Here is a 24,840-nt window from a genome sequence, read left to right on the forward strand (position 1 = left end):
GACGAGTACAACACTACTCTAGGATCCATTTAGTGCGATCAATGTAGCTATACGTTTATTTTAAAAAAATTGTTAGATAAATTTAATTTACCACATTATTTATAAACTAGATAAATAAATACTGAAAAAATTTATTTCTCTATACTTGTGGTATATCCAACGTGGTAAAAGTCCACTGGCTTTTTTAACTTTCCACGTCACTAACTAAACTTGGCCTGATTTTTTTTTTTTAAAGTATTTTTTTAAAATAATTTATTTTTAAATTAATAGTTTTTAGTGATTTTGGATAATATATTGATATTAAAAATAATTTTTTAAAAATAAAAAAATAATTATTTTAATATATTTTTAAATAAAAAATATTTAAAAAATAACTATAACAAAACTCCAAAAAGTAAATATCTAGGTTTCAACTGTGCACGTATAAGGAACCAATAACCCCACCTCAGTTTTGGACTCCCAACCTCAGGCTTATCCCTCCAAACCTGAGCTCCGGATCCAGCTCAAACTCCTCTCTCGGGTCGACTCTCCCCACTTTCACTCCGTTAAAACCTCCTTCTGGCGTCTTAAAATCACAAACCCCCAAGACCTGTTCTCTCTTTCATTAATCGCATAAATTATAGAATTCGAGGTAATAAAAAAATTAATTATTTTAATTTCATATTTTTGTTATTTATTTATTTATTTTTTGTCTCATAATTCAATTCAGTGACAATGCTTGATCAATGGAGATCGTTATCACACAGAGTCCGTGATTAGTCGTGCATACTTTTTTGATCCGTCTAATTCTTCAAATTAAGGTCTGTTTTTTTTTTTTAATTTATTTATTTAGTTTTAACTTCCTTCGAGTCACTGATTTTATCTAAACTTCGAAATTCAGTGAACTGTGATTTGAATTTGATCGGTCAATTTTATTGATTGAGAATTTATTTATTTTAATTTAGGTTATTAGCAGTTTTATTTGGTGATTTTTGAGCTGAAATCATGGCACAGAGTAATTGGGAAGCAGATAAAATGTACGTGATCTTGTATTTCTATTTCTTTGATTTTTGTTTTGTTAATATTTTTTTTTCAATTAAGTTAATGATTAGGTTTTTGATCATGTTTTGGATTTTTCTCTTAACTGGCTATGTTTGGTAGGCTTGATGTGTACATATATGATTATTTGGTGAAGAAGAAATTGCATGCCACCGCAAAATCATTCATGACAGAAGGGAAAGTTGCCCCCGATCCAGTAGGTAATGTGCGAAATCCTACTTTTAGTTTGCTTTTTGAGGAGCATATTTTGACGGGGAAAGTAGTTTGTTACATTGGATATAATTATGCGGGTGTTTTTGAAGTCAATGGAAGTGAAAGTAGTCTACTTCTTATGGATTGGCTCTGAACTAGCTGCTTAAACACGGTGTAAAAGAAATTGAAATGTTTAAGATGTAATTATAATTTCTAGTTTGAATGTGCGTGCAGCAATTGATGCTCCTGGGGGGTTTCTTTTTGAGTGGTGGTCTGTCTTCTGGGATATTTTTATAGCAAGGACTAACGAGAAACATTCTGAGACTGCCGCAGCATATCTAGAGGTGAGTTTTTAGATTTTAATGAGTGTTGTAAACCTCCCTGTTGAATACGGATCTTGTTTTGATATTCTTTAGCTGGACTTGTGGTATTGATATATAGGCACAGCAAAGCAAAACAAAGGAACAGCAACAGCTGCAAATGCAGCACTTCCAACTAATGCATCACGCTCAGTTGCAACGAGGGGGTAATAACAACCCAACCATGGGTGGTCCGGTAAATGCTGTTGGTTCTGAAGGAATGCTCAGGCAATCAAATGCGAGTGTGTTGGCTGCAAAAATGTATGAGGAACGACTGAAGCATTCCAACCAAATGGAATCTGAAACATCCCAACCGCATCTTGATGCTAGGATGGCCCTTCTCAAATCAACTACAAACCATTCAGGGTAAGTTTCGTTGTAGATGTTAGTAGACAGTGTTTTTACCACTTATTTGAGTGCTGATTCTTTTGTGCTAACACAGCCAGTTGGTCCAAGGAAATCATGGGAATGTTACTGCTGCACTGCAACAAATCCAGGCACAAACTCAACAGACCGCTGTAACTACTTAAACAGCAATAACCATATTCTCTGGGACTATGCGTTCTGTTTATTTGCCTTTTCATTTTCATCGAGTTCTTGATTCAATTTCAATTTGCAGGATGTCAAACAAGAAGTGAACCTGGGTGCTGCCCAGAGATCTTTGCCTATGGACCCTTCAACCATTTATGGGCAGGGAATCATGCAGTCAAAACCTGGAATTGGAAATTCAGGTAAATGCACGGGATCTTGTATTGCAGAACTGGAACTCAATACAAGGGCATATAATTTTCACTGTATCCCAGAAATGGAACTCAATACAAGGGCATATAAACATGTGAATCTACAAATTGAAATTCACTGTATCCCAGAAATGGAACTCAATATGAGGGCATATAAACATGTGCATCTACAAATTGATTTTTACTGTATCCTGTTTGGGAAAATTAAGCACCTTACTTTTAAGAATAAAGTCTTGAGCTAATCTTGACTTACCTAAATCTTAACTAAAAGAAGAAACTAGAACTTCCACTGCCCTTAAATTACTTTCCTTATTGTTTCCTATGAGATCTCTTGGCCTTTTGACAAAATCTCTATGCAGTTTACAGTTAGTTACTTCAAAAGTTTTGGTAAGAAATAAAAAGAAATATAAGCATGCAAGTACCACGTGCTTCTACTCTAGATGTGGTGATCCAACTATAGCATATAGTATGTCAAAATGGGAAAGGTAAAACTGCAAAGTCCTGCAGAGTGCTTGCACTTTTCTCAGTTTATTCGTGCTGCATAACTTGCTTCACTTGATTTTTAACTATTAATTGAGATATTAATGTACTAGCTAGATCCAAAAGATTCTTTTTCCACCAGTTTCCAACCCCAAGAACGGTGTTATAAAGGTTTAGAAGGCTGAGTGTCTCCTGTCTATGTTCATAGTGCTGTATCAACTATTCATTTTCTTATTTAAGTGAATCCATTAAGGATTCCTCTGTTAGCTAGGTACCTGGCTACTTGCACATCTGGATTATTATTTTGAATAAAGGTCTGCACATATGCCCCTTTATCTTGCATGGTCTAATACGCAGGACTGTTTTTCTATGTACTTATTTCCTACAGTATGGGAAATACTTTGGCCCATCATCATTGTGCAGAGTGAAGCCTTTTTTGAAATCCAGATCTTGCATATTAACAGTAATCAACTGTTTCTTGCATATCCAATTGACAATCTTCCGTCATGTCCAAACATATACAATTGACCATCTTCTGTTATGTCCAAAAAATTAATCCTGTCAATTCAAAATGTATAAATTGTAAACTGACTTGTTTATGATGCCATGTATATCAAAATAGATGTGTCTCATGGTTGATTTAGATTTTAGATAACTAACAAAATGTATGCAGTGCATAGAGGAATGGGGTATGTGGAATCAAGAAAAAAGATAAATGTCTATTCACCATGAGTCTTTCCTTCAACTTATTCTTCAAAATTCCAGAAGAATTCTACTGTACTAATCCTCTTAAAGTTTTATGTTTATAATATTTTTTTTTAATTATTTCTAATTTATGTATCCAGGATTGAATCCTGGAGTCAATGGTCTTCCATTGAAGGGATGGCCCTTAACTGTAAGTTCTATATTGGAGTTCATTTTTATGGGGGTATAATTAAATATATAGCTTGCTATTCACAACCTAGGCCATTATAGAATATACAGGGAATTGAACAAACTCGGCAGAGTTTAGGTGCACAAGTTCAAAGGCCTCTTTTACATGCTGCAAGTCAGTTTCAGCTTTTGCCACAGCAACAACAGCAGCAGCTCTTGGCACATGTCCAGGCACAAGGGAACCTTTCTGCTTCGCCAATGTATGGAGATATTGATCCACGGAAGTTTAGGGGGTTGCCTAGAGGTCCTTTGAATAGCAAAGATGGCCAACCTAATGTAAAGGATGGATCTATTGGTTCTCCAATGCAATCAACTTCATCTAAGGTAGGATTTTCTTCCTTGTAATAATTCAAAATTTGATGTTCTGAACTGGTCTAATTGGGTCATGAGTTCTTAATGCTCATTGTGGTGGGTTTGTCTTAAACAGATGAATTTGCCACAGATGCAACAATCATCCTCTCAACAACAAGATCCTTTGCAACCACAGCAAGGACAGCAGGTTGTGTTTCCTTAAATACACATTATGATATACACCTGGTTTAACCTGGAACAAATTGTGAAGTTACTTGAAACCACATGCTTAAGTATCCACTCTCCTGCACTTACCCATGAGTTTTTTATTAACTAGTGCCATGATGAATTCCTTTTCTAAATATGCAATGCATAATAATATTGGTAAATCACTGACCAATGCTTGTTTATGGTGTAATAGAATAACCGAAAGAGGAAAGGCCCTTCATCTTCTGGACCTGCTAATAGTACTGGTACAGGAAATACAGTAGGCCCTTCTAATTCTCAGCCATCTACCCCATCAACTCATACTCCTGGTGATGGAATTGCCACAGCAGGCAATTTGCAGCATGTCAATAGCATGTCAAAAGGCTTGATGTATGGTGGTGATACAACTGGAGCTCTTGCATCATCCACAAACCCACTGGTATGTGCTCTTAACAAACTCACTTGCTTTGACATGAATAACCTAGAGATGCGAATGGAACATCGCGAATCTGCTGTTTGGAACCCACAACTACCCCATACTGGTTTATGGAATTCAACTAAAGTTTTAGGACAGAATAACATCAATTATTAACATGTCTTGCCCTTGCTTGGTATTCATAAACATAAGGTAGTTGATGGATTTATTATCTGGAATATATGGTCACTAGATAATATTCCGTGAAGGAAATTCTTCAAATTTCATCTTCATGGTGATTCAATTGTGATGTCTTTTGATGATTCTGTTTGTTGGTGGGGGAGGGGGTTGTTGTCCATGTTGTTCTTGGTCCTGCTAGTGGAAAAAATGTCAAGTCCAGGGTTCAGTTTTTTGTATTGTTACAAAATGCAATTATTTTATATTTTTGCCCAATGAAATTGCTTGTCCAAGTATATAAATCCTTTATTGAGTTCTGAGCTTGTGCTGGTATGTTAATGTATTCCTCACGGTAGTGCCCGAAGTTGGTCCTACCCATTGCCTGTCTTTGATTTTACATCTCTCTGCAGGAAGACATTGAACATTTTGCAGATGTTGGCTCCTTAGATGATAACGTGGAATCTTTTTTATCACCTGATGATGGAGACGGAAGAGATTTGTTTGGTACCTTAAAAAGGAATTCTTCTGAACATGCTGCTGAAGCTTCAAAAGGTAAGCAATGTTTTCAATTTCTTCCGCTATTATTTTGTTCGAATTGACCACAGCAATGCTTGTTCCTTAACATCTCAGGTTTCAACTTCAGTGAAGTTAGTTCGATACGCAAAAGTAATGGGAAAGTTGTTTGCTGTCACTTCTCCACAGATGGGAAATTGTTGGCCAGTGCTGGGCATGACAAGAAGGTATAATCCATTGTTTTGTAGCGAGCAAGAATTAATTTCATTTCTGATTTACATGTTTGGGGAAATTTTGATTATTGAACCTTTTACTTCTGTTTTGCTTGCGTTGTTTTGAACTGAATTGCTGTTTAGTTAATGCATACCTCCACCAACGTGGAGAAATGTAAAGAGCTTATAATACCCATTTTAAATCCTGTTTTTGATTGCCACCCTATTATTTGCCTTCACCATGTTAAATAGATGATTCAAGTTGGTTTAGAAACCATTGCTTTCATTCCAAGGTTCAATTAAACAGAGCATGAAATTGATGTGGCATGCTTTGGGAAACTATTCACTAAATCACTGTTATGCGAGGGTATACATAAAAAATGCAGTAATTTAGACAGCATCTTTGTACTTAAGTGATCATTTTTATTTATTTTTTTATGTATATGGCATCATCTTGTTTGCCCTATGTGCTTCAGCTTTCTATTCAGCAATTAATTGATGGATAATGGACCAAGATAGATTAGCACTGTTACAGTTATGTAGTACTTGGGCTTATCCATTGGGTTGATACTTAGCACGAACCTGCCGTTGTTGTATTTCATTGCTTGCTGCTGCATATGCTAGGCTAGTTTGTTATTCTTCTAATCTTTTTGTCGTCGTGGTTGTTTCCTGCTATGCTATATCTGTATGGTTCTGTTGGACCTGCAGATGAAGAGTGTGCCATTCCTAAACCTGAAGAGCAAAGGCCTATATAGACCTGATAGGCTCATACAAGGAAGCGACCATGATTAATGTAGCTTATCTCAAGTTAACTAAGACCTTGTTCCTTGTTGAATAGGAAGTCAACACAACTAACCTTCTCAAGTTTAACTATTGACGCCAACCACTTTAGGTAGTTTAATTGTGTCAATTTACTATTAAATGTTTCAACACGTCAACTTGGTATGTTCAGAGATGAGCAACTTCACCAGTAGAATCGCAATCTCAGCCAAAGCTTCATTCATTACAAACCATGGTTTATATAGTTCATGTTTGTTGGAGAAAGTTGAAGCATCATGAGAATACAGTGAAGAAGGCAGATGATTGTAGAAGGGACATGATCTCTGAAAAATGAAGACCAGAGCTCCCTCGGTTTTCTCAATTCATTTAAGATGATTGCTATACTTCAAAAGTAATTGTACAGTTGCATACTGTGGAAAGAAGTGTTTACAGTTTAGCTGAAATATTCTCAGATAAAAATGTGATAATGGAAATGTCTCAAATAACTAACTGAATGCGCAAACTTGGTAACCAAAATGTGGATGCCACGTCAGGACACTCATGTGTTTTGCTTTTACTCTATCCTGTTACTGCAACTTAATGAAACATCAAATTATAGCTCCCATAACTTCCAAAACTACCCTTTTTTGTTTTTAAATATTCCCATTAAGAGAAATAGTAAAGTTTCATGTATACTATGCTTTAAAAATTGAAGCAGGTAAACATTTTGGACACCTTGAATGGAAAGGTGGACACATTAATGTAGGACTAAGCCAGAATAAAACCATTCCATTAGATATCTGTTACAAGTTTGGGTTTTTTTTATCAGCAAAAGCAACTATGAACCGTGAAAGTTGATATCTTGTTGATAAGAATTGATGTGGATTTATATGTTTTCACGTCAGTAGGTTGTTCTTTGGAACATGGAAACTCTGCAAACAGAGTGCAATCCAGAGGAGCATACCCACATTATCACTGATGTTCGTTTCAGGCCAAATTCAACTCAGCTGGCAACATCTTCATTTGATTCAAGTGTACGTCTCTGGGATGCTGCAGGAGTGAGTTTTCTACCTCCAATGCTTCTCATATTAATCATTCATTCTTTTGGATCAACTACTTGTCTTGGATCAACTACTTGTCAGTTCCATAAGTTAATTGCTTCCTTTTCCTTTCAAAAACTTTTGGCCATGGGATAACCACGTTTCTATGCTTGCATTTGTTTATTTAATTTCTTGCTTTTGGGTTGCTAGTTTTTTAATGTAGGTAAATCGTCACTCTTTTTATTTGAGATGCATGTCTTTATTAATGTCATTTCAATGATCTTTACAACAACATGAATCTCACCTTTTCATATATTCATTCTATTGAAAGCAATTTTCAATTTAGATAGCAATCTTTTGAAGTGCTATTTATTCCCTCGATTCATCTTATGTTACATTGAGGTTCTGGTTAGGATGTTCTTTGAAATGTTTTGCTTCTACTCAGCCTATACACTGCAGCTTCTCTTGTATTATAGTTTGCCAAATACAGTTGGTAAAACATGGCTGTTGTCCCTTTGATCTTGCTGATGTAAGTTTAGATCCTACATGTGATTTTTTGAGAAAGTTTGATATTCTGGCATCCCTTCTCTTTTAAGTTATAGCCTTTTTATGCCCCATTTTATTCTGAACTTATGGAAATAGAATCAGATCCTTTGTGTATTTGAAAGACACAAAAGGAATTGGCATCAGTTACTTTATCATGGAATACTAGGATTATAATGTGGTTTATCCTCGCAGCCAAGATATGCCTTGCAAACATATACGGGGCATACCTCACATGTGGTGTCCCTTGACTTTCACCCGAAGAAGAATGATGTTTTCTGCTCCTGTGATGATAACAATGAGATTCGCTTCTGGAACATCAATCAGTATTCTTGCACCCGGATATCCAAGGTTAGCCATGAAGCTCCTTTACACACACACACACACACACACACACACACACTGTGCTTTTGTTCTTGAATTTCTGATGGATTTTAGTTCTTGTCTATTCTAAATCTTGGTCATTTGTTGGAGCAGGGAGGGACCACACAAGTTAGATTTCAGCCAAGAATCGGACAACTGCTGGCTGCAGCTGCAGAGAATGTTGTGTCCATCTTTGATGTTGAGGCTGACAGACAGACACACTCATTACGGGTATTGGTCTTAAACTTGGAAGTTGAGAAAACCAATGAAACTCTGCTCTTTCATGTTTGTTATTTGATCGCCATTAAAATAAATAATTTTTTTGTTTTGCTCTAGGGGCACTCCACAGCGGTACACTCTGTTTGCTGGGATGTGAACGGAGATTACTTGGCATCTGTCAGTCAAGAATCTGTTAGAGTGTGGTCATTGGCCACAGGAGAGTGCATTCATGAACTTAGTTCAAGTGGGAACAAGTTCCATTCTTGTGTTTTCCATCCGAGCTACTCCACTCTCTTGGTTATTGGAGGCTACCAGGTACATTTGCTTGTCTTATTTAGTGTTTAAGTTCTGACTGTTTTTATTTGCCATGGAAATGAGCTGTTTCCTGTAATTGAACCTGCTTTGGAGATGAGTACTTCGAGTTCCATTTTATTTAAAACAGATCAACCTTGTTATATTTATAGGAAACGTTCCAAGGATAAAAGGATTTTTGTTTCAGTTCTAACCCGCCTTATGTTTGTTCATAGGAAACTCTTGTGCTTGTATTTTGGGAAACGAAGTGTCTTATCTTTTTAACTTCATGGGGTCATAATATCCATTTAAGGAGAACTCTTGCACTTACAATTCTTGATATTTTTTACTCATGTTGGTTTCTATTCTCTCTTCCCTGGTTGTAATCATTGTTCCAATTCAGTCATTGGAGCTTTGGAACATGGCTGAGAACAAGTGCATGACGGTTGCGGCTCATGAGTGTGTGATATCAGCTTTGGCTCAATCACAAGCTACAGGGATGGTTGCTTCTGCAAGTCATGACAAATGTGTGAAGATATGGAAGTAAGTGTCGGCCATTTGGTGCTTCAAATCCCCCATCATCAAGCCTAATGGTCCTTCCATTCTCTGACATGGTCTTCCAGGGGAAAACAAAATACAGGGATGCATTAACTTGATCTATTTTCTTCTATCAATTTAATATTATTTATATGTAATAAGGGGATTCGAGGTTTCCAGGTTTCGACTTGCTGTTTGAATGTTGCCTTTGTTATGATCTGAACCCAAATTACCCAGAATGAGTAGGTGGAAGTATACTTGCTTTGCTTTGAGAGGTCTCGGCATGCTGATGACTGCTATAAACGGCATCTGAGTTTAAAGCTTTGTGATGGAACATTTCCCATATGCTTCTATTCCGTATTGAAGATTATACCGTCATTGCTAGGATTGATGATTGAATGTGAAGTTGTTTCGCCATATCCTGCTCCTCAGGTGACATGCTGCATTTCGATGTGAGTTGGATATATTTTTTTCTACAATAATAATAATAATTATATATGTAGATTTAAACCTCAAATCCAAAGTTTATGTATACATTTAAGAAAAAAATCATTAAATGAAAATAGAAAAATCAAGTGATAAATATAAGTTCTATGTTTAAAGATTTTTTTTTATCAAAGTTGAGATACATGATGAAAAAAAATGAAGTTTATTTACATAAAACATAGAAAAAATTTAGATAAACTAGAATAATCATTTTAAAAATTAATTTCATACAAAATAACTATAATTTAAAAGATGTGAAGTAAACAAAATAAAAAAAAAGAATGGATAGTAATTTAAATATAAATTAAAAAAGACATCAATTAAAAAAATAAATTTAGGAAAGAAAAACCAAAATTCAAGCATGTTAGCCAGCGTGCCTAACCTACCCAGGTAGTCATTTGACAATACAAGAAAAAAACAAAACTAAAAATAAATATGATAAAAAATATTTTTTGAATAACAATATTAATGGCCATCACTTTGATGCTTCCTCTCATACACGCCCACTTGCTCGCTAGCCTACTATATATATATATATATATATATATATATATATATTTGATCTAATTCTTCATTAAAATATTGTACAAGAATTCTAAAAAAACATTCTCTCATACTATTGAAATTGTAGCTTGAGTACAGGAAAATTATGACATCAATCATAACATGATTACTTGCACATATAAAAGTTGTTATTTGATATTTTGTTTGCAACATCAAAGAAAGAAAGAGATATAATAGCTGTGAGGGATTAGAATGGTGAAGGTTTTGATAAAAATAAAATAAAAGGAAAGGATTTAAATTAATTCAAGCTTGATTTTCATTTAACTATAATAACCAACTTAAATTACTTTTTATTCAGAAACAAATAACTAATAATCTAAATAACAAGATCTCAAGTCATGAATTTATTTTGAGTTGCATGCGCCCAAAAAATTTAAAATATTTTAAGTGAATTTAAGGGGAAAATTGTAAAATTTTCTTATTATAAAAATACACAATTTTTTTTTTAAAATAAATTATTTAGATATATTTTTTAAATAAAAAATACTTTTAAAAAACATTGTGTATCCAAATCTTTAATTAGTTATTAAAAGTTGTGAGTTATACCAATACAATTAATTAATGATTTGTATGTGCAAATTATCCCAATCTAAAAAATTTAGAGCAAGATATTTGTATCAATAATTTAAGTTTAGCCAGTGGATTCCCATTAATTAATGATTTAAGATATTTGCATCAATAATTTAAGTTTAGCCAGTGGATTCAAGATTTAAGATAAGAGTAAATCTGTTAATCCAGGTTAATTAATTGTTTTTAAAAAGCATTAAAACCAAGTTGTTTTTTAGAAAAATCTAGATTTTTCTATGAACCTGACTCGGAATAATCCTTGAATTTACGAGTCCAAGATCGGCCCACCAGCAGCCACGTTTGAGAGCTATGCTCGCAACTGAAGACGCAGCCGCTGTTCAAATTGGTGTCCCATTACCGACCGACATGGGTTGAGTTTTCCTTTTCCTTTCCTTTGCTTTTTATCTTTTATTTTTATAAGAAAAGAAAAAAAGCCAACCAAAATGCGCATTACGCAAACCGAATAACTAGCTTGATAAAGAAAGACACCGCCTCGTACTCGTGTCTTCTTTTGCTTCCTGTATCTCTCTCTCTCTGTCTGCCTCTCTGTCTCTTCAAATTGAGAAAAATGGAAAACAAAGATAACAACAAAATCCCATCAACAGAAGAATCGAAAATGCAATGCCAATGCGACAATAACAAGAAAACCCCATCACCGAAACATCTTCAGCAAATTGAAGAAGATAATGTCCGAGAAGAAGAGGATTTCCTTGACGAGTTCCAGTGCTCTGTTTGCCTGTAAGTATTTGATTGCCACCATCTTTTTGGTGTAAATCTCTCTCTCTCTCTCTATATATATGTTTTAAAGTTGATTGAGCAGTGATTTTCCATGTTGAAAGTTACTATTACTATTCTGTAATGCTTAAAGGCTCCTTCTATTGCTGTTTGATTAGTTTGGGAAAGTTGTTATGTTTATATCAAAGGATAAGATAGGGCTCTTGATGTTGGGTGGTAATGAACAAAAGCTATAATTTACTGTTTTGTGCTAAAAAGAAACCAATTTTCCAGAGTTTAGCTGAAGAATAGCTTGATTTGGTAGACGAGAAAAAAAAGAGGTCACATTGCAAGATTTTATATTTTTGTTTCGATTTTGTGCTTCACCTTTGTGCCTCGATTGTTTATTAACTGTGTTGGGCTGCTAATTCATGCTTAAAAGATTTACAGTTAAGATTTTGTGAAGCTTTTTCAATTAAATTTATGATAAGGGTCCAAGTAAGATGAAGTTCCTTTGTTTTTAATTTGGATTTACCTTTTTTAATTTCTGCAGTATCAAGTTGGTTGTTTGGTATCACTGTAGTCATTTAAAGAAACTAGGTTGTCAAGATCATTTTTTGAAAATTTAATCAACTGTGTGTGTGTTACATTGTGTACTGATGATGCTGTGTATTGAAAATATGTACTCTAGTATTTCAATTTGGACCATGATTCAAATATTAAATTTTGAGGAATTTAGATTGAAATGGAGAAATTTCAGGAAGCTTCCAGCTTCCTCCAATGGTAACAGTGATCATTTGTAGAAACTTCTTGTATAGAAAAATTAGAAAGCTTACTTGAGGATGTGAAATATTCATTTCCAACTGTTTTGATATTCTTGCAGACAATTTTAAGATGATTAACCCTTATTTGCAGAAAAAAATGTAGAATTCTAACAGCTTCATGCTCATTTTTTATATTAATGAATGCTTCTTTATGATGTTGATAGAATTTCAGCATCTGTGGTTGAAGAAGCAAATGAATAACTAATCTAAAGTTCTAGAGGCACACAGACTATCCATCCTTAGATCTTTTGGTTACCATGTTTGTTTCCTATGTTTGCATGCAAAAATTTGAGGATCATGTTAATGACCAAAATTGCATCTTTGCAGACTTGAGGACCCCATAGTTATTATTCCAATCTATTTTTCTCTAGTGCATGACATGTTTAAAGGGAGTTTTCTTTGTGTTACAGGGACCTACTTTACAAGCCAGTTGTATTAGGTAAGGAGGCAAAACATTGAAGTTTATACTCAGTGTGTGATCTTATTTTTATAAATCCCTTTTTTTTTGTAGGATGTGGCCACCTTTCATGCTTCTGGTGTGTCTTTTATAGCATGAATGGGCTGCGTGAGTCACACTGTCCAATTTGTCGGCACCAGTTTAATCATTTCCCAAGTGTGTGTCAATTGCTGCATTTCCTGCTTATGAAGATGTACCCTATAGCCTATAAGAGACGGGAAAGAGAAGTGGGAGGTAAATATCTTTCATATCCTTTTCTTTTTCTTTCTTCTTACCGCTTGAATTTCTAATTTTGATTTATTAGTTTCACTGTTTTTTGGTCTTGGGCCATTTACAACTAGCCAGTCAAGAATGTTAGAACATCCTAGTGCTAGCAAGTGTATACAAAATGCAGTCGTTGGTTTCCAGAGGAGAACCACTCTTACAGCATACACTCTTTTGCTATGATACTAATTCCTGTACTTGCTTTGCAATTCTGGCCCAAATTTGGCTGAGAAAGAGTTACAAAGAGTGAAACCAAATTGTTTGTTTTGGCTGGACATGTGGACTGATTCTGCTTATGTTATTGAAGGGAAAGAAAAATAGCTGCTGATTAATTTTAAGAACAGTAGATAAAACTGTTTTCCTTACTTGAAAAAACTCTTAGAATGGTCTTGTAATTGTTGAAAAGCTTTTTGGTAAATTTTATATTTGAATTACCTGTTCCACCTCCCCAAACTGTCTGCTCTCTCTCTCTCTCTTTGACGTACTGTAAATCTGCCATTTGCCTTTTCTTTGTACAATATTAAGGCATCTCTTCATTTTGCTAAAGAAAGAGAAAACAGAATGAAAACTTCTTTTGCTGTGTCATTTCTTTGTTTTAGTGCTCAAATGGCCAGTGAATTTAGTTATAATCATCCTATATCTGCAAAGTGGTGTTGCTAATGAACAGTTGCACATGTTCTTGCTTCTTTGTGGTTGAAAGGAATAGAAGCAGAGCCTTTGGGATGTCAGTAACACATGTGGAACAAAAGCTTCTAGATCTGTGAAGGCAATTCACATGACTATTTATATTTTTACGGGAACAGATTTTGGAGGGTTGAATCTTCTTGCCCCTTTGCAATTGCTCTTTGTACATTCCTTTCATTTTATTAGGTGCCTTGGACCTTCCATTGATCCTAATAATAACACCACCACTGTGCTGAACCTCTTTAGTGGTTTTACTTATTAACATTCTGACTGATAATGTCATTTGAAACAGACTGATGCTATATTTTCTTATTCGGTTGTGCAGAAGAAGAAAAGAAAGGTGGCCGCTTTTCACCTCAGTTTGTTCATCATCCATTTGGATCACATTCTGGTGAAGAGCTGGATTTCCCAAGCTATTCTCAGCATTTCCCTATTCATCCTCAAAATAAGTTGTGTTATTTTCCAAAAGCAATTGCTCATAGAGAGGAAAATATGAAAATTGTGCCATCAACACTATCAAGTAGATCTGACGGAACTACAAATGCAGCCATTGAAAATTGCAACTTGATTGGGACAGAGTTTGGACATGGAATTAAGACTCAGGCCTCTGTTGCTGACTTGCTGTGTGCTGAATGCAAGAAATTGCTGTTTCAACCAGTGGTTCTTAATTGTGGCCATGGTAATCTCTATTAAGCTGCATTTACTCATTGAAAACAAAAGAAATAAATTATTACTATTAATTACTCAATCTAATTTCTTCTTTGTGCAGTGTATTGTGAATCTTGTATCGCCAGTCCCATGCAAGGGATTCCTAGGTGTCAAATTTGTCAAAGTTTGCATCCAAATGGGATCCCGAGTGTTTGTTTAGTCCTAGAGCATTTTTTGGAGGAGCAGTTTTCTGAAATATATGCAGAGAGACGAGAAGCTTTTGCCAAACAAACTGATTGTCAGTATGCAAAACCTTTAACTTATAGCCTATCATTTCCTCTTGTTAGTGTTTGGACTTCGTTTCCAAATCTGAAAATGGGTTATTAAAGTAACTTTCTTGAAATATAAATTTTCTATTAAGTTACACCATTCTTTTTTGGGGTAAAACTTAAGCAAATTAACCTGTTGATAGACCAAAGAAGGAAAAATTTCTGGGTCAAATAAGGGAAAAACCTTAGATGTCTTTTTAACAAAATTGTAGTGGTGATAGTTTCTCTAGGCTAAAATGATAAATAAAGGAAAGAATTTTAAAAGAAATGCATCTAAGGATATTAAATTGAGGTTCACAAAATCATTCTAAGAATGCCCAAAGATAACCTAAATCTCCTCAAAATTTTCACTTGTGAACACAAAACAAGCAATGAAGTTTTGTAGAGTGTATTATTTTACTGGTCAACTTCACTAAACGAATTATTTTGCAGATAACACATTATCCATCAAAATTTATTTCTAGAATGCAAAAAAAGAAAAAAAATGCTTGTGTTTTGCTTAGAATTTTTTGAATGATGTTGATTGGTTGGTATGATCAATTTGTTTTTTTTATCTTTGAAATGGGACCGGATGATGAACTATATAACGTAAGTAAAACCAATCATTCTCTATCTATCAGATTGTCAGTTTTGTTGCTTATTTTTTGCTTTGTAATTCTTAAAGCAAAGACAACCTTCTTGCAGAAAAATAAACTGATCTGTGATTGAGCTTCTCATTAAATGCATGTCTATACTTATATCTAAGGACCATAAGCAAGGTGATGGTCATTGAAAGAATAGGTAGTTGGCTTTTGAACCAACATTGGCATGTAATGTGATAAAATTGTACGTTCGAACTGTCTCAACCTTTTTTTCCATTTGCTTTTCTCCCAAATGGTTTTGTGTAGATATTCTGACAAATAACTCCATTCCGTTCTTTTACATGTCACTCGTATTTTTCTCTCAATATCCACATGTTGTACTTGGGCGTTGTGTGCGTGGGTGCATGTGTGTGCCTGCACATCATGTTTGCGTGTGGCTTTCTTGCTTGCTCTAGCATGGAAAGCTAAGAGCATGAATGTTTTGTAATTGAAAATGGATGAAAATACTCCAATAGCCAACTTGCACACATTTAAACATGATGTGAATGTGTTCACAGTAGCACAGCAATCTAAAAGAAAAATAGTATATGACACCTAAAAGGGTTGCACGATTACCCTTTCTAAACTTGAAGGATCCTTCTTCACAAGTCAGTCAATCAGGAAAGGAAAGGAGTAATTGAAGCCAAGCCATGTAAGATTGACTTTACGACAAATCTGACCCTACCATCTTCACATTTTCCTAGAATGCCAATGGGATTCTAACCTATCCCTTTAGATCTCAAACAGTTTATGCAAACACATGCAAATTTTGATTTGGGCCCTTGCGCATTGAGGGCCTGACAACTTGTTTGCATCAGCATCTGTTGGTTGGTGATCCTCCTTGAATTTGTTCACATTTTAAAGTATTCTTATATTGCAATTTTTATTCTGTGTGCCTTTTGCATTGAATGTACCTTGACTTCAGGTTCAAGTTCAGCACAAACTCAACAATTAGCTACGCAGTCATCATCAGTACCTGCTAAGGTCTATTCATCATGGATATTTGGCAATGGACCCAAGGTTCACATTAGAGTTGGTTGTGATTCTTGTGGGGTAATGTTGTTCATCTTCAGTTCCCTTTGTCTATCTTGTTTGATAATTGCAAAAGTAGCTCATAATTTATTCATGAACAAATTTCAATCTCAGATGCATAATTTCCTTTAGAAGGCTTGGCACTTCTATTGAATGCATGCTCAGAATTAGGATGACATTTTCTTACTTGTTACTGTATCTATCCTCAGAAAATCTCTTACTTGCCCTCATTGTGTCTATTTTTGTGCTTATTCTCATCGATTGCTCAACAGAAATGAACTCCCTTCTCCAAAATCTCTTCTTAGAAATGCCATTCTTATTAGAGGAACATACAATTTTTATTTAGCCAGCAATGTAAATGCTACTGTCATCCTAAATTGGGTTTTTGTTGCTTTATGCAACGAAAGATGGTAAATGTTCATAGTAAGTACATCAAGTACTGATAGACAGTTCAGTTTCTTTTTACAGTATATGTAGTATTGACACAATGCCAGTGCGAACTGGTCTAGCATGTCATTTTCATTATGGAAGTACTCTATTAGTGAATTAAAAGCTTTGAACTTTCATAACAGATGATACCAATAATTGGGGAGAGGTACAAATGCAAAGACTGTTCAGAGGAAATAGGTTTTGACATGTGTGAATCATGCTACAACAATCCCTCTGAAGTGTCAGGCCGATTTAATCAGCAGCATAAACCAGAGCACAATTTTGAGATTGTGCCGCCACGGGGCATTGGTGAATTTATATACATGCTGAATCTTGATCAGTCTGATGACACAGATGACTCAGATGATGATGGACATGATTTTCTTGCTCAAGTCTTGTCAGATGATGCTCTACAGGATGTAGAGGATGGTTCTAATGATTTGTTAGAAGTTTCTGCTTTGGTTTTGTCAGTCGATGTTGCACCAGATCAAGAAGATGATCCTAGTGTCTCCTAGATCATCAGCTTTGACTAGAGAAAATTGACAAGGTACCACCAGCAACACATTTCTGTAACCCTTTCAAATTTCCTAATGGCTGTGTTGTATGCAGATCTGCTTTTGAAAATTTGAGAAATCTAACTGTTCCCACACCTGTCATTGAATGCAGATGCCTAAACAATCATATCAATACAAAAGGGTTCGGGTTTTGGACTTTCTTGAAGATGGAACTCACAAATTCCGCATCCCCACACGTCGCATGCATAATAAGCTTTGAATTCGAAGATAACACATTCAAAATGTATCATTTTCCAGCTCTACTTTGTTTGAAGCTAGAAAGCAATGTGGTCTACCGAGAAGTTTCTTTGGCAGCATAAATGGCCTCTTCATTATCACATCTCACATCTTCCATATGAAATGGCCACTTGAATCTATTACACCAACAAAAAACCACAATATATTAACATTACACCAACAACAAAACCACAAGATATTAACTTCAACGGCACTGCATATACTTGTATTACTATCATAAATTTCAGTTGTAAAACATATATTGCGATGCTATTTAAATATTGGGGCCTGTTTTTCAGTAGTTGGCACTTTGTAACTGTTTTGATGCAGATAATTGCTTCCCTTCTGGGCATGTTGGGCTGGTTACACCTGCTGTCATCGGAGGGATATCATTCTTAAATAATCTGTTGAATAGAACGTCGTTGGTATTGTCGCCGGGTGATATGTTGTTTCAGGTACAGCTCGAACTTTAAGTTGAGACGAAGACATTTCTAAAGCTGTTTTGTATCCCATGCCATTTTCTTTTTTCCAGCCAAGGTGGAGTGAGCTGGATGACTTCCCTACTCTGTTCTGATAGCTATTAGACAGTCATCTTGCATGAAATTCCTCGCCCCTAAGAATCCTCATGTTTTTAAAGTTGCCCCGATTACTCTACTGTACATTGAATTGTGCATTGGTTTTTTTAATTGTTATTTAAAAAGAATTCATGTCTCTAAACTGTGAGAGAAATTCTTAATTTTTTTTTAAATAATAGTGACAAAAAAATATCCTAACTAACATTGTTAAATACTTTTTTTTTTTAAATAGCATATTTTAAAGAGCTTTACGGGTCTACCTGTGCTTCTACTAGTAGCATGACATGAGTTTTCTTTGATATTCTTAGCCTAATAATATTTATTGCATTATTTTATTAATTTTTAAGATTTTTAGGTACTGAGAAGTTAAAGAAAAGTCCAAGACACAATTGATATTTTTTTCCTACTTACTTTAGAATTTTTAATTAATATTTTAATTTTTTAAGAATCCTAATACTAGAAGATTCTATTAGTTATTTAAGCTTTAATAAGAAATTTTTTCTATAAGGATTTTAATTATAGAACTAGTATAAATAAAGACTTCTAGTTTATTTTTGGAAGAACATTCGGATTTTATAAAATACTAGTGTTTTTTTTTATAAATTTATCTACAACTTAGGCATGTAGCTTTAGGGTTTGAAAACCTTAATTTTATCGACGCTATAAGTTGCATCAATTGGTATAAAGTAAGTTGGTCTTTTTTATGGATGAAAACGATAATAACCTATTTTCACAATACAAGAGGGTAGGCACTCCAGGATGTTGTGCAGGCTCAAGAGTATAAACTAGATCATTTTGCGTTAGCTCGAGAACAAAGAATGGGTAAGCTATGACATATCTAACTTGGCTAATGAGTAATACAAGTACATTTTTTTTTTTTGCCTTAAAGGGTAGGCTCGTCTTCATATTGTGCTCTAAACAAGGAAAAGACCAAGTTGACCCTGACATCTCTTTTAAATTTTTAGCCTCCAAGAATATATAAGTCATTTCACTATACATTTTAAAGATTTAAAGATCAAATCACTCTTGATCAACTCTTCATTTTTGTTTGCTTTTAAGGGTTTAGAAGTCATTTTACTATGTATTTTAAAGTTATAAAGATAAATTTATCCCCAATTAATAACACAATGATAAATTGATCAAATAAAAAAACAAAAATAACCTAAAAGAGACGAGAGGGAAAAAATAACAAAATTATTTTATTAAAAAGGTGAAAAAATAACTACATTATTCTATAAATAATACAATGTGTCTAGTGATACATGAATTTTACAATGCTATTTTTTTTTTCCAATAGTAATCATATAAAGTGATAGAAATGAGGTATTAAGTTCAAATTTCATCTTACAATCCATTATTAATATTCTTTAAGAAAAAAACATTGGAGTCCTACAATTGTTTCAAGGCTAGATTAGCATCCTATCACATGCATACATTAACAAGTGAATCTGATAACAAACAAATCCTTAATGCTCCATCCTCAAACCCGGTCCAACTCCCATTAAACCCGGTCTAAGCCATCAAAGCACAAATCCCTCAATAAACCCTATTCACTTTTCTCCTCCGCTTCTTCACTCTCAGAAAACCCTCGTCATCTTAAAACACCCTCACCTTCCTTGTCCACTTGTAATGGCTCTCTCTCTTTCAAGACCCAGACACAGATCCCTCTCTAACCCTTATCTAATCCACCTCTTCTCTTCCTCTTCCACAACCCCATCAGATGACCCCTCTGTTTCCGAACCCCAGCAACAGCAACAGCAACAGCAACAGCAACAGCAACAGCAACAGCAAAAGTCCTCTCTCTCTAGCTATTTCAATGATGTCAAAGCCAGTCTTAAGCAACAAAACCCTGAAAACAGGCCAAATTCTCCACCTTTAAGTAAACCCAGTTACTCAACAAACCAATCATTCTCAAAACCCACAAGCAATATTGCTTCTTTTGATGAAATCAGAAAGAATCTCTCTGAATTCAGGCTTCGATCCTCTGATCCACCACCTAGAGAACCTAACTCTGCTCCCTCACAGGAGCCATCTTCTAAGCAACAGATCTCATTTCAAGAACTTTATAAAAGAAATGTCCTTGCAAGATCGACGGGTGGTAGTGGAACCACTCAATCAGGTGGTATCAATGCTAACCAACCCATTTCAGGGAGGCTAACATTTGACGCAATTAGAGAGAGTTTGAGGCAGATGAAGGGTGGTGGTGATAATAACAATACCGCGGCCGGGAGAGGCCGTGTTGGGGAATTGTCATTTTCGAGTTTTAAGATAAAGCCAGGAAACGAAAATGAACCAATGAATAAGTCGACTATAATTGGTGGGACTGAGGGGTTGCCGAGTGCGGTATTTGGGAGGGAAATGGAGGGGGAAGGGGGTGCAAAAGGTGAAATGAGTACGGAGTTTGTGAAAATGTATAGTCATGGAGAGTTGGGAGATAAGTTGAGGATTTTGCGGCCAAAGGTGAAAAGGGGTGAAAAGGGGTGGTTTACGTTGAAGGAATTGAACGAGAGGTTGAGGAAGTTGAGGGAAATGGAGGAAAAGGAGACAGAGTCGAGGATTAGTGGGGTTTCCTTTAGGGATTTGAGGGAGAGTTTAGTGAAGTTGAAAGCGTCCAGTGATGAGAAGGCTATAAAGAATTCGGGTGAGTATTTTTTGTGTTGATTCTTGAGATTTTTTAAAGTTTGTTTGTTGAAGTTTTGGTGATAGCTACTTATATTGTTTTTCAGTGGATCTTAGTTAGATAAATATTTTTGTTTAGCTTGATCAGGAGAAGTGATATTTCACTTTGTGCATAAGTATCTGTCGCTTAAGTTTTAGCAGGTGTTTATATACTCCTTTTTTGGGGCTTGGCTCTGTAAACAAGATGAAGAATGCATTGAATTTGTGATAATTTAGGACTGTAACACAGTTTGCTCTGTTTAACCTTTAGATTTATCCCCTGAGAGAAAATAAATGCAAAATTGCTTCTTTTTTTCTTTCTTTTTCTAAATGTTTCTGCAAATGTTGTCATTGTCATGTTCTTATCCTGCATGAAATGATACTTCATGCAAACCTCCTATCTATTGTTTTTATGCATTGAGAGATGATATTTTATCTTACTATTTACTGGTCAAATTTATCGTTTCAGTTCAGAGACTGAATCTCATGGGCCAGTTACGAGCTTCAAATGTAACGCTGCAGCCTCCAAAGAAGCACTTAGTTGAGAAGGCAAGTATAGTTTTCTTTTGATATTAATTTTGCTTTTTGTTTGGAAGTGTGAACCTTCACAAGATTCCTTATTTCTGCAACATTGAGATGACTTCACAATTTGTGTTGCCCAACTTTAATCATGATGTCCACTGCCTTAAAGTTTTAGTGGACATTAACAATGATGCAAACAAGGATATGATATTTCTGCATTATAAAGTGCTTACCCGTCTAGTTTTAATTCATACTTGCACAAAAGAATACATCTTTTAAGAGTCATGGACACTTGGTCTGGGTCTTTATATAGGATCATATTTTGCATCGCATTCCAGAGTGTCTTTGTTTAGTGACAAAATTTGTCTGCATCCTTTTGAAAGGATGTATTTTCTGATGAAAACAATTGAAGGAGTTTAGTGATATGTGTTAATTGTTTATTCTCCATGAAGTAGTTGTCTTCTTGATCACTATTACCAGCATTCAGTGTCTTACTGCTCTGATGGCTTCATATATGGTTTGTGCAGTATTTCCATCCAGATAACATGTCTTCTTCTGAGAAAATGAAAATTGAGCTTGCAAGAGTTAGAGATGAATTTAAAATGTCAGAGTCAGACTGTGGATCTGCACGTGTTCAAGGTAAAGGCCTTTCCATTTTGGTTTTATTGTGATCAATATAAAACTGAAGCAAATATTGCTGTATACTTTGACATCTGTATACTTTGCTAATTTCTCAAGCATGTTATTGGGGATGTGTTCTGGTTGTGCAATACTTAAGCTGCCTGAAGCAAATTGCTGTGAAAAAGGAAATTTTTTTTGCAATTGTGTCCAACTTCTGGGACTATTATTCGTCTTCTTTTGAATTCCATTTTTAGTGGTCTGATTTTTGGCATCTGTATACTTTGCTAATTTCGCAAAAGTGTCATTGAAGATGTGTTCTGGTTGTGCAATACTTATGCTAACTGAAGCAAATTGCTGTGAAAAAGGAAAAAAATGTATTAATTGTGTCCTTCTGGGACTATTATTCGTCTTTTCTTCTTGTGAATGCCATTTTTAGTGTTTTGACTCAGAAGTTAACCTTGTACTGCACCTTGAACATGGCTGGAAAAATGTTATGATCTTGGCATGGCCTTAAATTTTTGAAAATGAAAAAAAAAAAAATGCACCCAAGCAACTTCAAGTCTCTCTTCTGGCTTGGGGTGCTGCTTGTGATGGAATTTCTCAACCAATGACTTCAAACAAGCTACAATCTTGGTTATCAGTGTTATCTATAGAAGCATTCAAGCCTGTTATTCACCCTTTATGGGCTTGATGCTTTCTTGGAGTTACTGTATGGACTATTAGATTCTCATGGGTCATGGTAATTTTGGATGGTTTGTTGTGATGAAATTGGATGCTCGAATAGGACATGGTCTTTGTATAACATGAGAAGAAATGTGAGTGCATATCTTGCTGCTCTTTTTTTTTGCCTTTTGCTTTTTTGGAATGATTGCAATACATGGCAGTCTTTTGTTAATAAGGAGGTCGTCTTAGAGTTTGTTTGTTATGATTTAGCAGCCAGATGTGTCAGATACTTCAAGGATTGGCCATTTGGGCTTCAAAATGGATTATAAGGCAGATTTATTTAGGGTTCGTAAATTATTATTTAGCAGTCACATGTATCAGATACTTTAAAGGATTCACTGGTTGGACTGGAAATAGATTATCAAGCAGATTTATTGAACTGACAAAGGATAAGAGACATGGAGTTGCTGTTATCTAGAACAATCAGGGGACACGTGAATGAACATGTATTTCCATTTTCTAGCATTGACTAGGTATCATTCTCTTAACAGAACCAATGTGGAAAAGTTCGCATGGCAGTGTGAGTTGCATCAATTATACGAAAATCGAGTTATTTATTTGCTGTTTCCAGTTCCATAGTGGGCTGGTCTTGAAGCTTGATTCCTGATCTCGCTCTCTTCACCCCTCTTATTTCGGTCACTTTCTTTAATACATACCAAGTTTGCATGCACATTGTTTTCTTCGTTATGTTATATCTTTTTTCTGATTGTTTTGCAGTGGCACTACTGACAACTAAGATCAAGCATCTCTCTTCGGTTCTGAACAAGAAGGTGAAACTGGAGCTGAAACAATCCTCTATTTCTTACATTTTATTATCTTGGAGTGTTGATGCTTCCTGCTCCTTGAATTCACATTTACATTCCATTTTACTAGGGTTAAGGGATAAATGTTTGTTGTGACTGTGGTTATCCTAATTACGACAAAGAGAAAGTTGACAGAAACTGCTATATCAACATCTGTAGAAACATATTTACTTCTTCGTTCAAGTACACAGTCTGAGATGCATAAACATAGGGCCCATTATCATTTTTTGCCTTTGATCTATATTTTGCGAAGTGGAAAGTTATCAGTGCTTTTGCTTCTGCTTTTAGGTGCTTTTCAAAAGTGTTTTTGGCTTGAAAAAAATCAAATTGATGCTTTTTTTAGTGCTTTCTGATGGTTTTGAAGTGTTGATGTCAAAAATAAAAAATAAATATGAAAAAAATTTATTTTGATGCATTTTTAATCGAAAAGTTATTTTGAAAAACATCCTACACCACAATCCCGAACACACATAGTTTTACTGGATTCTGTGGGGTCGTTGCGCACGGAACCTCATGTTGCCTTGCCTACTATCCAATTTCCATCTCTCTTGATGTGCAACTGGATGGTTGTTTGCTGAATGACCTTCGCTAAATGATGCAATGTTACTAACTGCAACTTTGAGACCATTCTACATGGTGATTTTTATGTTAGAAGAATTGTTTTATCCCATTCAAGTGTTTAGGGGATAACCTTCTGTGCTGCTATTCTTATATTCTTTCGCACAACTTTGTAGGATAAGCATTCTCGGAAGGGTCTTATAGGGATGGTTCAAAAGAGGAAGAAGTTGTTGAAGTATCTCCGGAGGACTGACTGGGATTCTTACTGCCTTGTTCTTTCAAAACTTGGTCTCCGAGACAATCCAGATCACAAGACCCTGACTAGACAATAATGACGAGAACTAGACTAGGGCAACCTGTAAGTTGATTTTACCAAAATTTTGTATGAACTTTGTAGAAGAAATTGTTCTGTTCCTTCATAATTTTTTGTTCTGAAACAAGCAATGCTTATACAGGCTGCATGGAAGTTATGGTTATTGAAATATTCAAGTCCAATGGCAGTGAAAGTAGAAATTGCTTGGACACTGCATTTACGGAATTAGTGGGACTTAAAGAAGGGAATGATGCAAGTCTCTTTAGAGGGCATGATTTGCTGATAACACTAGTTTGTTTTAAAATAGAATGTTGGGTGGCTGACCGGCTGTTAGCTCGATCAGATTGTA

The 24,840-nt window shown here is 35.2% G+C and overlaps 3 protein-coding genes across 4 annotated transcripts; all 3 read left to right on the forward strand.

The window, feature by feature from the left end:
• The first annotated feature begins 449 nt into the window (after positions 1 to 449).
• On the forward strand, positions 450 to 9,726 carry LOC7493206 (transcriptional corepressor LEUNIG_HOMOLOG). The gene is made up of 19 exons (XM_006385860.3): positions 450 to 631; positions 710 to 800; positions 945 to 1,016; positions 1,141 to 1,238; positions 1,465 to 1,574; positions 1,672 to 1,955; positions 2,032 to 2,107; positions 2,209 to 2,320; positions 3,655 to 3,704; positions 3,785 to 4,066; positions 4,170 to 4,241; positions 4,455 to 4,679; positions 5,243 to 5,384; positions 5,463 to 5,572; positions 7,225 to 7,374; positions 8,095 to 8,250; positions 8,377 to 8,493; positions 8,599 to 8,796; positions 9,176 to 9,726. The coding sequence occupies exons 3-19, from the start codon at positions 985 to 987 to the stop codon at positions 9,317 to 9,319; spliced, it is 2,358 nt and encodes a 785-aa protein (XP_006385922.1). The 5' UTR covers positions 450 to 631; positions 710 to 800; positions 945 to 984; the 3' UTR covers positions 9,320 to 9,726.
• A 1,576-nt stretch (positions 9,727 to 11,302) lies between these two features.
• On the forward strand, positions 11,303 to 18,019 carry LOC7493207 (E3 ubiquitin-protein ligase PRT1). The gene is made up of 8 exons (XM_002303793.4): positions 11,303 to 11,664; positions 12,875 to 12,903; positions 12,976 to 13,155; positions 14,195 to 14,548; positions 14,639 to 14,815; positions 16,392 to 16,519; positions 17,071 to 17,474; positions 17,594 to 18,019. The coding sequence occupies exons 1-7, from the start codon at positions 11,495 to 11,497 to the stop codon at positions 17,440 to 17,442; spliced, it is 1,410 nt and encodes a 469-aa protein (XP_002303829.1). The 5' UTR covers positions 11,303 to 11,494; the 3' UTR covers positions 17,443 to 17,474; positions 17,594 to 18,019.
• A 1,782-nt stretch (positions 18,020 to 19,801) lies between these two features.
• On the forward strand, positions 19,802 to 24,660 carry LOC7493208 (uncharacterized). Of its 2 annotated transcripts, XM_024597330.2 has the most exons (6): positions 19,802 to 20,934; positions 21,421 to 21,500; positions 22,001 to 22,112; positions 23,535 to 23,587; positions 24,355 to 24,536; positions 24,634 to 24,660. In XM_024597330.2, exons 1-5 carry the CDS (start codon positions 19,923 to 19,925, stop codon positions 24,508 to 24,510), a joined length of 1,413 nt encoding a protein of 470 aa, XP_024453098.2. In that variant the 5' UTR covers positions 19,802 to 19,922; the 3' UTR covers positions 24,511 to 24,536; positions 24,634 to 24,660. The 2 variants fall into 2 exon arrangements, with proteins under 2 accessions (XP_024453098.2, XP_002303830.2); XM_002303794.4 differs by having other exon boundaries at positions 19,803 to 20,934; positions 24,355 to 24,660.
• Positions 24,661 to 24,840: the final 180 nt, after the last annotated feature.

The sequence above is a fragment of the Populus trichocarpa genome, chromosome 3, assembly GCF_000002775.5.
Source record: "Populus trichocarpa isolate Nisqually-1 chromosome 3, P.trichocarpa_v4.1, whole genome shotgun sequence".
NCBI lineage: Eukaryota > Viridiplantae > Streptophyta > Magnoliopsida > Malpighiales > Salicaceae > Populus > Populus trichocarpa.